The 14,209-nt window shown below is 38.7% G+C and overlaps 1 protein-coding gene across 1 annotated transcript; it reads left to right on the top strand.

Annotated features, from left to right (window-relative positions):
* The first annotated feature begins 11,797 nt into the window (after positions 1–11,797).
* On the top strand, positions 11,798–12,799 carry LOC115261422 (exonuclease 3'-5' domain-containing protein 2-like). The gene is made up of 2 exons (XM_062859527.1): positions 11,798–12,643; positions 12,708–12,799. The coding sequence occupies exons 1-2, from the start codon at positions 11,886–11,888 to the stop codon at positions 12,757–12,759; spliced, it is 810 nt and encodes a 269-aa protein (XP_062715511.1). The 5' UTR covers positions 11,798–11,885; the 3' UTR covers positions 12,760–12,799.
* Positions 12,800–14,209: the final 1,410 nt, after the last annotated feature.

Genomic DNA, 14,209 nt, shown 5'->3' on the forward strand with positions numbered 1-14,209 from the left:
AACCCGTCAAATTTCCCTTCGATGACGTTCGAATTCTTCACCGAAACCACCTATCTCGCGATCATTCATCACGTCTTCAGCATCATCACAACCAACACCGCTGCCACCCACGTTCTAAGCGTCACGCGTGCCGGCGCTCTGCCGGTAGATCACGAAATTTGATTCATGATCTTGGCGCACGCCGAGATCAGCAGCTGTTGTAGCTGTAGCTTCGCGCGCCGGGACCCATTAAGACCCCGTCGTCGTCGTCGTCGCCGTCATTGATGAAGCCATCTCTCTGCACAGGTTGATCTGCATAGAGGTTAAGGTAGGGAAAAAAAGATCGAACGAAACACTTTTCCGAAAGAAGTAGTTTAAATTACACACGCTCGACGCCGAGCTCACGAATTCTAAGTTTTCAGTCGGGAGAGGAATGATGTTTTTTCGGGTTCGGGTGTGAGACTCGAGTTCGTGCGAGGCTGATTGGGAGTCGAACGAGATGTTGATGTTTGGACTTGTTTCCTGAATGGGTCATGAGATGTATCTTGTTTCAGAACGGGAGATTCTTTTGGCTTACTATGGACTAAGCAAATGTGCTGAAGAAAGTTCTATCGACGTGGGGTTCGTCGCTCTGGTCGTTGAAGTCTTCTTTGATTTAATGTTTTTTTTTATGCATTTGGGTCGGGATTCTGCCAACCAACCCTAACGCTTGGCTAAAATCCTTGAATTTACCAAACATATTTTAACAGGGCTTGCTTTTCTTGGAATAACGTCCCAATGGGAACAAAGCCTTCTCCTAAGCTTAGTATTCTATGAGCACTTACACAGTTATTAACTATCTACTTCCCATGGTTGCTCTAGAGCAGTGGTCATACAGTCGAGTCTTCTATTAGACGCTGCGCTGCCACTCACTTTACGCCTACCTCAATTTCTCAGCTGTCTTGCATCCAATCCAGCTGATTTTATAGACTCATATACAAAAAATGTACTAAATTGATTAGAAGACAGCCTGGAAAACTCGGTGGCCGTATTGTGGGTGGCAGTGTCTAATAGGAGACTCGACTGTATATTAGAATGGCACCCCTGGTAGGTTTGAAGAGGCAGTTCAAAATTTTGCCATATCTTAAAATTTGCACGAGAATGACTATCAGCTACTAAACTACCCAAGTGACAATCCGAATTCTACATGGATTTATTAATTTTTATGGCAGCTTTATCATAGCATGATCCATTCTTACAGCTTTATGATTTCTTTTTACAAGTGATAATAGATGATCGATTCTAAAGATATCTCTGAGGGCACTCGAATCTTTCATAAAACTTTTATATCCTTAAAAGTAGTCAGTCTTGAAAATTGTTTTGAGTAACAGTTGAGGTTGTCTTCACTAAACTACAGTAAACAGTATTCATAATGATGTGTGCTTATCTCAAATAAATCTAACAAACCATCATGTTCTTGAACAAAAATATGAACTCTTAATTGGGACTATACCTGCTGCCAATACCCAAGTAACACACATGTTACAGAAGAGTCACGGCGGCGCAGATTTTTGTTGCGCAGAAGTCACTGTGACTTACTACTAGCAAGAAGTGCTTGGGTAAGGAAGAAAACCCAAAAAAAAAAAACTCACCAACTTCAAAACAAAAAGGGAACTTTTATAATAATTTTGCAAAATACTGATGTTCCCTAATACACATTGTACCAAATGTTGATATATTTTCAAATATAGGGTAAAAGCACTAGACTTTGCCAGTTTTTACCCTACTGAATTTTGTTCCGACATAATTCTAAATTGTTATTTTTCCAAAAGCTGTAACTGCCGACTAGCTCAAGAGGGGAGCCTTCCTGAGACTCCCTGAAACAACACCTCAGGGTCGGCATGCTTCTCGACCAGTTATTCGTGGGCAGGGAATCTTCGCACTGTCGTACATAAAAACTCACGTCACGTTACATTTACACATTTATTCCCGGAATTTTCCGGCCTCTTCTTCTTCTACCACTTTTCTCTTTCCCACATTCTTATATTCTAATCTAACCTGTTCTTTCACTTCTTCGGGGCCCCGTCTTCTACCTTCCACCACCACACAGCGTACACCTCCAGGTCTTCATCGATGGCGGCGTGCACAGCTAGTGTCTGCCGGTTCTTCTGCGGCCTTACGGGGTGGCGAAGCAACTCGATGGCAGCATTCGCAGGCCCTTTTGGGTGTCCGGCGATCGAGTATGTTGACGGACTCGGTCAGCGGCGCAACTCTCCGGATCATCCCAACGTAGGGGGGGGGGGGGGGGGGTTGGGGGATTTGAATCTTCTACAGAACCGTAGCACAATGGGAAATAATAGGTATAAAACGCGAATAAATTCAATATCTTTGCTCGGAGTGGATTGATTTAAATGAATTTTTGACACAAACTGTAAAAATCTCTACAGTTTCAGATAAGGAGGGTGTCGTTCGCCGCACGTTGCTGGAAATCAGTGTATCGGGCCCGTTTTACCCCATTCTCTCTCTTTTTCACCTTTTTGGAAAAAATCTGAAGTGCAAAATAAATGATTTATTTAGTTTGTGTTTGTGTAAAAACTTCCGTAGTATCGAATGGAGCTGGTTTGGCTTACCACAGGGCCTTGAAAATTGAAATATTTTCAAAGTACCCCGACATCCCCTTTTTCTTTAAAATTTCACATGCATCTCCGCCCGAAGTGCAACGCAAACCATAAGAGCAGAACCAATCTTATGTCAAATTGCCAATACTGTGGAAGTTTTTACACAAATACGAGTTAAATTAGGCATATGTTTTGAACGTCAGGCGGGAATAGATGAGGATATTCTCAAAAATGTGTGAGAAAGAGAGGGTGGGGTAAAACGAGCTCAATACACTGATTTCCAGCATCGTGCGGCGAATGACACCCTTTTTATCTGAAACTATTGAGATTTTTACAGTTTGTGTCAAAAATTCATTCGAATTCATCCACTCCGAGCTGAGATATTGAATTTATTCGCGTTTTATACATATTTTTTCCCACTGTGCGTAGTTCTGTCTCAAAACAGCGGGGTTCTGCGAATCCGAGACATGGTATTAGGATTCACATTGCGTTAGATGAAGAACCCAATTACCTGTGTCCTTCTCCGTTTCCTCTCTATCCTCTTCAACTCGTCTCTATCTTTCAATTGCACTTTTCACAAGCTCAGTGTTTGGCGGGTAACTTGCCGCATAATACACTACTTCAACCATTTGGGTTGGCGGTTCTTTCTCTAGTCTTCTCGCATCGTAGAGTGGAGTCTATTTAGGTCTTTGGTGTTCGGACAGTGACCCGAGACATCGCTGCTATTATCGTGTCCGTTAACCCGTTTATGTGCAGTCGTCCTTCCATCTTCTTCCATCTCAGCGTCGGAAACCCCTTTCAGGCTACCAAAAGGATTTCGTTTTCCCTCTGGTGGTGGGTTTTGGAAATGGCGTTGATGGTGGCGTAGTACGGTAGACTATCCTACTCTTGCATGACAACTCATTGACGGAGAAAACTGCACAACACATACGAACACTACCTGCACTATTTTATATTAAACACAATATACAATTTACACAAAATCTCAAAAACACTCCACACTGAACTGTGAACACTTACACTCTCCCCCAGCTCGGGTAAAAAAATATTTATAAAGTCAATATTTTTTTCCACAGATTACACAAGACTTCCCCGATAACACGTACCTCTGAACCTACCAACACAAACCACTCAACACCAAAACAAATTCACTTCAACCGACGGTAGTTCACAAAACACTTGACTCGAAACGTACTAGATTAAGTCATACAGAAATACATCAATGAAACACATTGTAAAGGACCAGTAAGTACGTTTACAGAGTATCGGGGTCATAGGTTTTCATCGTTGTTACCAACTCCTCACAATTTAGAGATTAACTCTGTATTGACCGTCAACGCGATTGCTCTGGTCTCCAGCGATCAAATGCGCAAACATTAAGCTTGGCAACCTCTTCCAATACTTACATTTTATCCATACGATTGTTGAAAAAGCTTTCTACACAACAAAACAAATGACAATGCTCTATCTACACTACGTATTTACATTATTTACAAGTATTTATAGATTAAAATTTCATTGAGCAAAGCTACGGCATAGTACGGTAAAACCGTGTTTTGAAATGTTCCAGCGGTTTGTCGGATTTGTGATCGTTCTAGTACTACCTATTTCGAATTCCATCCAAACAATAGTCTATTGGTGTGTGTTTGTATTGTGATGATTTCGAACTGTCAAACTACTAATTATTGTGAAATGTTATGGTGATGAAATATGATCAACATGAGGTAAGTACGATGAATTTTAATTCAAGAATTATTTCTTAGCCGGCGAGTGAAAAATCCCCGTAGATTGATGGCCAAAACCAATCCGGAAATGGATCTTCACTGCAAAAGATTAAATTCTTGAATCAGAATCCATCAAATACAATGATTTGAGAATTTTCATTTAAAGTGAGGTTATACTGCATGAATCTACTAGGCGAAAAAGACAATTGAATTAATTGCTTTTATGATTCAATAAACTATGATTATTTTCATTCTTTGGGCTGTGATTTTACTATTACTTTTCACCTTTCTTCCTATTTTTTTCTTGAATGAACTAAGTAAATTCCTATGACTAACAATTACAAAATGAAATGATAAAAGTCAACAAAATTCTACAAACTTTACAAAACATGCAAAAACAACAAATTAAAATAAAGAAATGGCCATCACGCTACATATTTACAAAATTTACAAGGAAATAATTTCCAGTTGAGGTTAATTTATCGAGAATTTGATGTTTAGAAGTTCTCCTAGACAAAGCTATTAACAGGAGTAACTCCGCAATCAAATCTCTTTCAACCTTTTCAAAAGCATCCTATGCTTCTCATTATCGATACAATTACCATTCATCCGCAGCATCTCCATTCAGATTTTCGCTAAGTCTGATTAGATGATTGTTGACAATCAGACTAGCTACTGAAAACGAGATATCTAGCGCATCATTCCGTCTCACTCCCACTCAGAGATGCCAGATATACAGATTTTTCTGTATTATACAGATTTTCAGAGGTTGATACAGACAGGATACAGATTACAGAAAAAATACAGATTTTATGATCTTGATACAGATTTTTCCTCCACATATTTTTTTCTTCATACATTCATACAAGATAGAAAATAAAGTAATAAAAATTATTTAGAGTAAAAGATTGTTTGAATCAAAAACTATGTGTTATGGCAATCAAACTACAAATTAGAAATTAGAAAACATCATCTTAACCAGCTGTTTCATCTTGCCCCACCCGTTTCAACTTGCCCTGGTGTACCTCAATGTTTTCGTTGAAAATAATATCGAATCGAACCTGAGAAGAAATAGCCAGCACACACCTTTTCAAACAACTATAAAATTGTGTTGAAAATTAAAAATTGTTAGAGCTTTTGGAAACTACAGAGTTCGAATACAACCTGCAAAAATATGATGCATCGAATGTAGCAAAAGGAACACTTCATATGTGATGAAAATATTTGAACATTCTCAACGTTACCTTGCAGATGAAAAGAAAATAATTGCGAACGCGAATTGAACTTAGGTCCTATGGGTGTGAATATCACGCCCTAGCAATTTTGCTCATCTTAGCTTGTTGAAGCACAGAGAAGGCGGCATGGGAGGGTTTGTTTTTTGCTAATTTCGGTAAAAGGCGGAGAGGCGTCTAGTGTATGGAACACCGGAGAAATTTTTGCAGGGATTCCTTGAGAAATTTCTAGAGGGCATTCTTAAGATATTCCTTGATTAATTCCTCCAGGAACTCTCTTGAATAGATTTCATGGGTTCCTTCTTAAACTCCTGCAAGAAAAACTTTACACACTCTTCTGGAGATTTGTTTAAAAAGTTATCGAAATTTTTTTGTCGACGGATAACTCCATTGATATCTCCACGGATTATTTGAGAAATTCATTCAGGAATATTTCCAAAGAATTTCTACGAAAATTCTTCAAGAAATACCTGAAGAATTTATTTCTGGGATCTTTGCAAATGTTTTGTAATGCTTTACACCAAGGATTTCCCGAAATGTTTCTCCAGATATTTCTTCTATGATGTAAAAAAAAGAGAATCGGGTTAAGTACTGTGCCTTTTAATTCCACTAAGAATTTGCATACTCTGACAGATACGTATTTCGACCTCAACTGTAAGGTCGTCTTCGGTATCTCGCACTTGATTTGACTGGCCTTGATTGAAGTCGAGTCAAGTACGAGATACCGAAGACGACCTTACAGTTGTGGTCGAAATACGTATCTGTCAAAGTATGCAAATTCTTAGTGGAATTCAAAGGCACAGTACTTAACCCGATTCTCTTTTTACTTTCCACTAACTTTAATATACTTAAGAGTTAGATTTCTTTCAGAATTTTCTGCTTAGATTTCTTTAGAAATTCGTATGGTAAGATATATTTATCTCCAGAGATTTCATCAAGATTTCAAAATTTAGAAGTTCCTTCATGGAGTATACCTCAAGAAATAAAAATTCTGAAATTCTTCAAGTAAATTATTTACAAATCCTAAAGGAATTTGTTCGGAAACTCTTCCCAGGAATCTTCAAGATTTTTTGAGAAATTCGTTCAGTGATTGCTGCAGAAACTCCTTTATGTTTTTTTAGAAAAAATGAAAAAAAAATCTTGATAGATTTCTGGAGTAACTCTATCAATGCAAGAATCCTTGAGAAATTTCTGCTGTGATTCCTGGAAAATCCGTGGAGGAAATTCTAAAGAAATCTCTTTAAAAAATTCCGACATTGCAGACAAAGGCACTTGTGGATTTTTTTTAAGAAATCCTTCATTGAGTTTCTAAAGATTCCCTGGAGGATTTTCTGAAGGAGTCCTTGGAAGAACTGCTGCAGGTACTTCTGAAGGAATCATCGAAAAAAAAAACTCGTGCAGTTTATGAAGAGATTTCTTGGAAGAATATTTTAGAGAACCAATAAAAAAAATAAAAAAAGAGTTTTTTCAAGGAATCTTTGAGAAACCTACAAGAACTGGAGACCCTTTACAAATATACTTTCGAACATTTCTAGAAAAAATCTTTGAATAAAGCTTACTAGTAGTTCCAAAAGATTCTCACAACAATTGCTGCAAAACTAATTGTTGAGAAAATATTTTGGAAAAAAATGAAAAAAAAAACCACTGAAGAAAGGTCTGAACAAATCCAAAGCAATGCCTAGAGGAATACTTCAAGGAAATATTAGACAAACTCCTGGAGGAACTTTACAGAAAAAAATATTTCGAGAGTTCTAGAGGAATTTCCAAATAAATCCCGTGAAAATTTCTGAAAAAATGGAGTAATCCTTTAGGTAGAAATTCAAGCAAAAATTTCTGGAATGATTCATGAAGATTATTTTTTTAAATGTCTCTATTTTTGTGTATTTTAACTAATGCTAGTTCTTCATACAAACTGAAAATTTCTAAATTTCTGATAGAATCTCGGAATGTTTGTTAAAGAAAAATATCTCCTGGAATTGCATCTTTTCAACATACGTGAGAAGAAATTCATGGAGAAACCCCTGGAAATATTAATTGATAAATTTTCGGAGAAATGCTATGGAAAAACTCTTGAAAAAAATTTGTAGGAATTTCCCCAAAAATATTTAAAAAAATATATTAAGAAATACAAACATAGCTTATGTAGCAATCCCTGAAGGAATTTTCTCTTCAATCCTTTAAAGAATCCCATGAGGATTTTCGGAAACAATTTCTGCGGAAACCCGTGAACCAGTTTCAGGTTATTTTTTGAGAAACTCCTAGGAAAGTCCCAGGGAAAATTCTTGGAAGAAATTTTCACAGAAATCCGGCGACGTAAAAGTTCAGAATTATTAAGAATAGACATATTTATTTTACTATTCAAAACCATAACGTTCTGCTATTTACACCGTTTAGTGAAAACTTACTGCAAATAGAAATGTTCGTACAAAATTCGGGACACAAACATGTTGTTTACATGTTGAACCCACAGATTTCTAACGGGGTTTGACCGGATTTACGGAAACTTGGTGTTTTTTGGTTTTCAGTCACAGTTTCAAAATACAGACAAATACAGATTTTCTAAAATCCTGATACAGATTTTTGGAAAAATCATCTGGCATCCCTGCTCCCACTATGGCTCCCAAGTGAGCAGCATACAAAATACGTGGGCCCATTAATCACACTTTAAAAACTTCCTAGGTGTTTCTCCAATTACTGCCTCCGCAGCTTCGAGACAAGATGACGTCACCTAGACCAAGCATCCGAAGAGTAGCTCGTACGAGGACTGGATGGAATAGTGTCTCTAGATGCAGTATTTACAGAGGTAACTATCCATTCCAGTTGCAACTCCTTCGAGAATTCCACCAGGAATTTCTTAAAGAATTTCTCTAGACATTACCCTAAAAATTCTGCCAGGAATTGCTCAAAGAATTCCTCTATATAATCCTCCAAAGTTTTGTCCAGGAATTTCTCAAGGACTTTTGCCAAGAAATTCTTCAAGCATTTCTCCAGGAATTCCTCCGAATGTTTCTCTAGGAATTCCTCCAAGAATTTCTCTATGATTTTTTCCAAGAAACTCTCAAGGAGTTTCTCCAGAAATTCTAAAAAAAAATCCAGAAACCTGCAGAAAATCGTCCAGAAATTCTTCCAAAAATTACTCCAGGGATTAATTTGAGATTATTTTCAGGCATTTTTTTCAGAAATTCTTCCAGAAATTTGTGAAGAAATTTTACAAGGAATTCCAACAGAAATTACTTGAAGAAATCCTCCACGAAGGAGTTCCTCGAAGAATTCTTAAAGGAATTCCTACAGGGACTTTACAGAATTTTTTTCGAGAATTCCTCCAGAAATTCAATAATGAATACTCCCAGGGTACTTCTGGAAACCTTCAGTAATTCCTCAAGAAAATACTCCTGGGATTACTCTAAAAATTCGTCCGAGAATTCTTTCGGGACTTTCCTCACAAAATCCTCCGAAAATTGTTAAGGAATTCCGCCAGAAATTTCTTCCGAAATTCCTTCAGGAATTACTCCAGGAGCTCTTTCAGGAACTTCTTAATAAATTCTTCTTGGAATTCCACCAGGAAGTCATCCAAGAATTCCTCAAGAAATTTCTTCAAGAGTTCATCTAGGAATTCCTCAAAGACATCTGCCTAGAATTCTTCCAAAAATCCCTTTAGGAATTCCTCCAAAAAATTCTACAGGATCTTCTCCAAGAATTTCACCAGAAGTCCTTCTAAGATTTCTGCCAAAAATCTCTTCAAGAGTTTTGCCAGAAATAACTGTATGGGTTATTTTAAGAAATTCCAAAGAATTTATCCAAAAAATCTTCCAGAATTTCCTTCATTAATGGCTCCAAGATTCTTCAGGAAACCTCCAGAAATTCTTCAAGAAAATACTCTCGGGACAACCCCAAGGATTCCTCCAAGAATTCCTTCAAGTAATTTGCCAGGAACTGCTCTGAGACTTCTTCCGAGAATTTACTCCAAGAATTCTGTAAAGAATTCCTCTAAGCATCCCATCAGGAATTTCTCCAAACATTGCTCAAAAAGTTCGTCTAGCATTTTTTTTTAAGTTTCTCCAGTTTTTCTTCAAAAACTTTTGCTAAGAATTCCTCCAAAAATCCGTCCAGGAATTCCTCCAAAAATCCGTCCAGGAATTCCTCCAGATTATATTTCAGAATATATTCCAGAAATTCGTCCAGCATGTATTCCAGTAATTCCTACAGGAATTCCTCCAGGAATTTCTCCAGGATTTACTCTACGAATACTTCCTGGAATTACTGCATGAATTTCTCTAGGAATTGTTCCGGAAAATACTCCAGGAATTCCTGCAAGAGGTATTTCAGGAATTCCTCCAAGAACTACTCCAGAAAATAAAAATTTTAAAAATAACCTCGAAAATTCCTCCAAGAAAACCTCAAGGAAATCAAGATTTTCTCAAAGAAACCCTTTCAGAATTCCTCTAAGAACTCCCCCAGGATATTTTTTTGAAATTCCTTCACAAATTACTACATGAATTCTTCCAGAAAGTACTCCAGGATTGTTGTAAGAATTCTTAGAGGATTTCTTCCTGGAGAAATTCCTAGAAGGATTCTTGGTGGAATTCTTGAAAGAAGTCTTAAAGGTATTCCAGAAGTAATTCATGGAAGGGAATTCTTGAAGGAATTCTGGATTGTTGGAGGAATTCTTGTCGGATTCTTGAAGGAATTCCTGGAGAAATTTGAGAAGGAATTCCTGGGGGGATTCATGTAGTCATTTCTGGAGGAATTTCTGAATGGTTTCCTGGAAGAAATTCTTGGAGGTATTTCAAAAGTAATTTATAAAGGAATCCCTGTCTAAATTCCTAAAGGGATTCTGTGAGGGATTTTTGACAGAAGCATCGGAGCATGTCTTGGAGAAATTCTTATCAGAGTTTCTGTCGGAATTCTTGAAAGAATTTCTGGATGAATTTCTGGACAGATTCTTGAAGAAATTCTTAGCAGAAGTTTAGGAAGAATAACTGGCGGAATTCTTGGAAAAGTTGCTGGAGGGTTTTTAGAGAACTTCCTGATGGGATTCTTCGAGGAATTCTTAACAGAATTCTTGGAGGGATTCTGGGACGACGTCTCGGAGCAGTTCCTGGATGAATTCTCGGAGGAATCCCTGGAGTTGTCCTAGAAGTGTTTTCTTGAGGAATTTCTGAAGGTTTTCTGAAGAATTTTGGAGGTATTCATGAAGGAATTTGTGGAATAGTTTTTGGATGGATTCTTTAAAATTTCTTGTAAAAATCCTTGAACGTACACAACGGTACACAAGACAGTCTGGATACGCTTATATACTCCAAGATAATAAATTTATGTTCTGAAAACACAAAGTATGTCGAAAGCTTGAACTTTATCTAGTGATGGCAAAATAGTTCAGTTGCCAGTTCTTAAGCTCTGTTTCGGGTTCAAAAGGAATCGTTCAAAATCAATGTCTTCACCAGTTCCTGGCAGAAACATTTTACAGTTACTGCCGTTTGAATTGTCATTGTCAATTATTCTTCGCAACTGCATTCTGCGATCGAAAAAAAAAAAAGCGATTTCTTGGCCGATTCAGGCAAGGAATTTCCCATACAACAAGATAGGACGGGAAATTTCTTATGAACTTCACGCCGAGGACCTGGGATCGAATCCCACTCCCGACAAACTCACAAAATGTGAGTTCTTCCTTCGGAAGGGAAGTAAAGCGTGGGTCCCGAGATGAACTAGCCAAGGGCTAAAAGTCTCGTTAATACAGATAAAAAAAATCTTTTGAACTGGAAACAACCCTTTAGGATTTTCTGTTTGCCAAATTGTATATATAGTGGCTTTAGTGGCGACCCCTGAAAATATATCGTCGGTTTCCTACAATATGGGCACAATTAAAAAATGTAAATTTTCAGAATAAGCGTTTTAAAATTGGCTATCTTGAAGCACCTCCTACAAGTTCACTCATTTCACTCATCATTTGACAAAAGTAAACGAATTTTGATAGCTGTAAAAAAGGGACTGAAAAGCTATCTGTTTCTTGAATTTTGGATTACTGTTTTTCAATGACTATTGAAAAAGTTGACTGATTTTGAGTTGTGCCTTTATTGCAGTTAATAAATAAAAATGTCAAAATCTCGCATTATTCTACGAATTTTGGAACGGGTCTTAGTGAGATGAAAGTTTGCGTAATTTTTCATCATTTGCCATCAAAATCTCAAAAATGACAAATTTTGAGTTGCGCCCCTATTAAATACAAGAAATCGACGATATACGCTAGATCGAAGTAGACTACGGCTCAAACTTCAGTGTAAAATGCCACTTTGTGCCAGAAATTGCTACTAATAGTGTGGAAACCACCATTCTTAATCGTATTGCAAATAAATATGATTATTTTCGCAATTTTCATGGGCGGTGTACTTCTGTTCATATTCAGAGCCTTTTTCTTTCAACCGGAGCCATTCTACCCGCCGCCGTTCAGACGATCAAGTACCTTTCAAACATCAAACCCTTCAAAAAATTCCACCAGCTCGTCTCCGTCGTCAACCTCGGTCTCGTCAATCCCATCTAAATCGTTGAAGAATCCTTTCGAAGTGATGGGCCACAACGTGCACATCATAACAACCGCCACAAAATGCATAGATTTCATCCGTCAAATGCGTGACCATTGCCGAAACTTCCCCGTCATCGGTCTGGACTGCGAATGGGTTTCATTTTATGGTACGCGACAGAAAGTGGCCCTCCTGCAACTGGCTTCCGCTTCCGGTCTATGCCTCCTGATACGGTTGTTTCAAATGGACGCCTTTCCGCGGGAGCTGAGAGACCTTCTCGGCGATCCTCGGATTTTCAAAGTTGGCGTTGAAGTGTTCTACGACGGACAAAAGCTTCTGCAGGACTACGGTCTCGATGTGAAGGGAACGGTCGATTTACGTCATTTGGCTAAGCGACTTCGAGTGCCCGGAAAGTTTGGCCTGGGAGGATTAGCTGAAACGGTGCTGGGCGTTCGGTTGGATAAGGATTGGCGAATTTCCGCCTCGGATTGGCAAAGTACTGAGCTGTCCCATGTGCAAAGGGAGTACGCCGCCAAAGATGCGATTGTGGCGTTGAAGCTTTTTCAGCATTTCAATCGGGATATTCGCATGAGGTGAGTGTAGTGATATGCAATTTTGAAAGATCGATTGATTTTAGTGAAATTTTAATGTTTTCAGCGATATGAATCAGTACGTGGATTGGCCCTTCAAGACACGATTCAATTCATAGTTTAGAGAAAATTTAATAAATTTCTGAAAAACTTGACAAATTATTTATCAATTAACAAAGAAAGTTCTACAACTGCTCCTTTTCTTCTACGTCTTCTACGTTCTTCTTTTGACTATTTTTTTAATAAATAAAAACGGCCACAGCAATAAATCAAGATCATGATCCATTACAAAAACATGCCAATCTTCGGTAAATAAACCTTGATTTTCCATTTAATAAGCTTGCATTTTCAGCATGAGAGGCTACCTGATAATATGTATATGTATTTACTCAAGAAATACGATTGATTCTGGGAGCGCTAGCAACAAACAATGCCCTCTGCTAGTCAAACGGTAGCCATGAAATGTCCCCTGGTAGTGCACGAGTAAGTAGGTAAATGCCCGTCCCCGCGGTGCGCTATGGGCGGAGAGGCGGCAGCAATATGGAAAAAAAACGGTGCAGAACTCACCCAAGATCGCGCCACTTGTGCTTTTTGACCGATCACGCTACTTGCGCGCGCCCCATCCGCGTCACGACATGGGCGTGGCGAACGGCGATGATTGGACGACGACGACGACGACGACGGGCAGAAGTCATTCAGGTGTAATAAAAGAATGAAAAGAGGGAAAAAAGTAATAATACGACAACCACCGCGATCGCAACCGACGACAGCGGTGCGGTAGTCTACCCGGACGGACGGGTCCGTCAGCTCGCTTTACTGGTGTGGCTGCGGCGAGAGTGGAGAGGGAGAATTTGTCCGTCAATAATATCGAGATCGAGGCGAGACCGAGCGCCGTTGATGGACGGCCGGGTAGGCAGGCACGTAGATATGTGATCTCACACATATTGGGGACCGCACGTATGTACGCGGCATGCTAGCTGGGCATGTCCAATCGGTCAACAATTGGGCCGTTTTACGAAAATCGAATTCGCTGTTGGAGCACCGCGATGGAAACTTTCTCAGAGGTTTCGTTACACGGAGGAAAATAATTTTACTTACTTTCAGTCCTGAGCACCCACGGTGATGCAGAGGGCCGAATGTTAGTTAGTTAGTTTTATTTTTTAACAAAAATTTAGGAAGAGGGAAAAGCCCCTTTGAGTGATTTCCTTTTACTCTTTATGAAATCGTTCTCAAAAAGGCATAAAAACTCTTCATCTTTTCACAAAACATTTACAATGGTAATATGTATAATAACTTATAATAAAGGCTCAAACGGCATAAATCCATAGCAGAGCCAAATCTTGAAAATGGGCCAAAAATCTTGAATGAAAATGTCATCTACCGCTGAAATATCTTGCAAACTCTGAAACGAAAGATTTAGAAAAAAAGAGGGCCGAATGAAAGATCTCCATCTTGGGCGATTGTCCGCCATCGCCTTGACTTGCGGCCAACATCCTTCATTTCTTTGTTGAGACTGCACCGCCATGAGCTTCTGGGCCTGCCTCTGCTGCGAAGTTCTGCTGAATTCCA

This window comes from Aedes albopictus, chromosome 3 (assembly GCF_035046485.1).
Source record: "Aedes albopictus strain Foshan chromosome 3, AalbF5, whole genome shotgun sequence".
Taxonomy (NCBI): domain Eukaryota; kingdom Metazoa; phylum Arthropoda; class Insecta; order Diptera; family Culicidae; genus Aedes; species Aedes albopictus.

What these genes read in the sequence shown, in the direction of transcription:
- LOC115261422 (XM_062859527.1), top strand. Translation starts at nt 11,886, where the DNA reads ATGATTATTTTCGCAATTTTCATGGGCGGTGTACTTCTGTTCATATTC. An exon ending in AATCGGGATATTCGCATGAG is followed by an intron (nt 12,644 to 12,707) that starts GTGAGTGTAGTG and finishes TAATGTTTTCAG; the next exon opens with CGATATGAATCAGTACGTGG.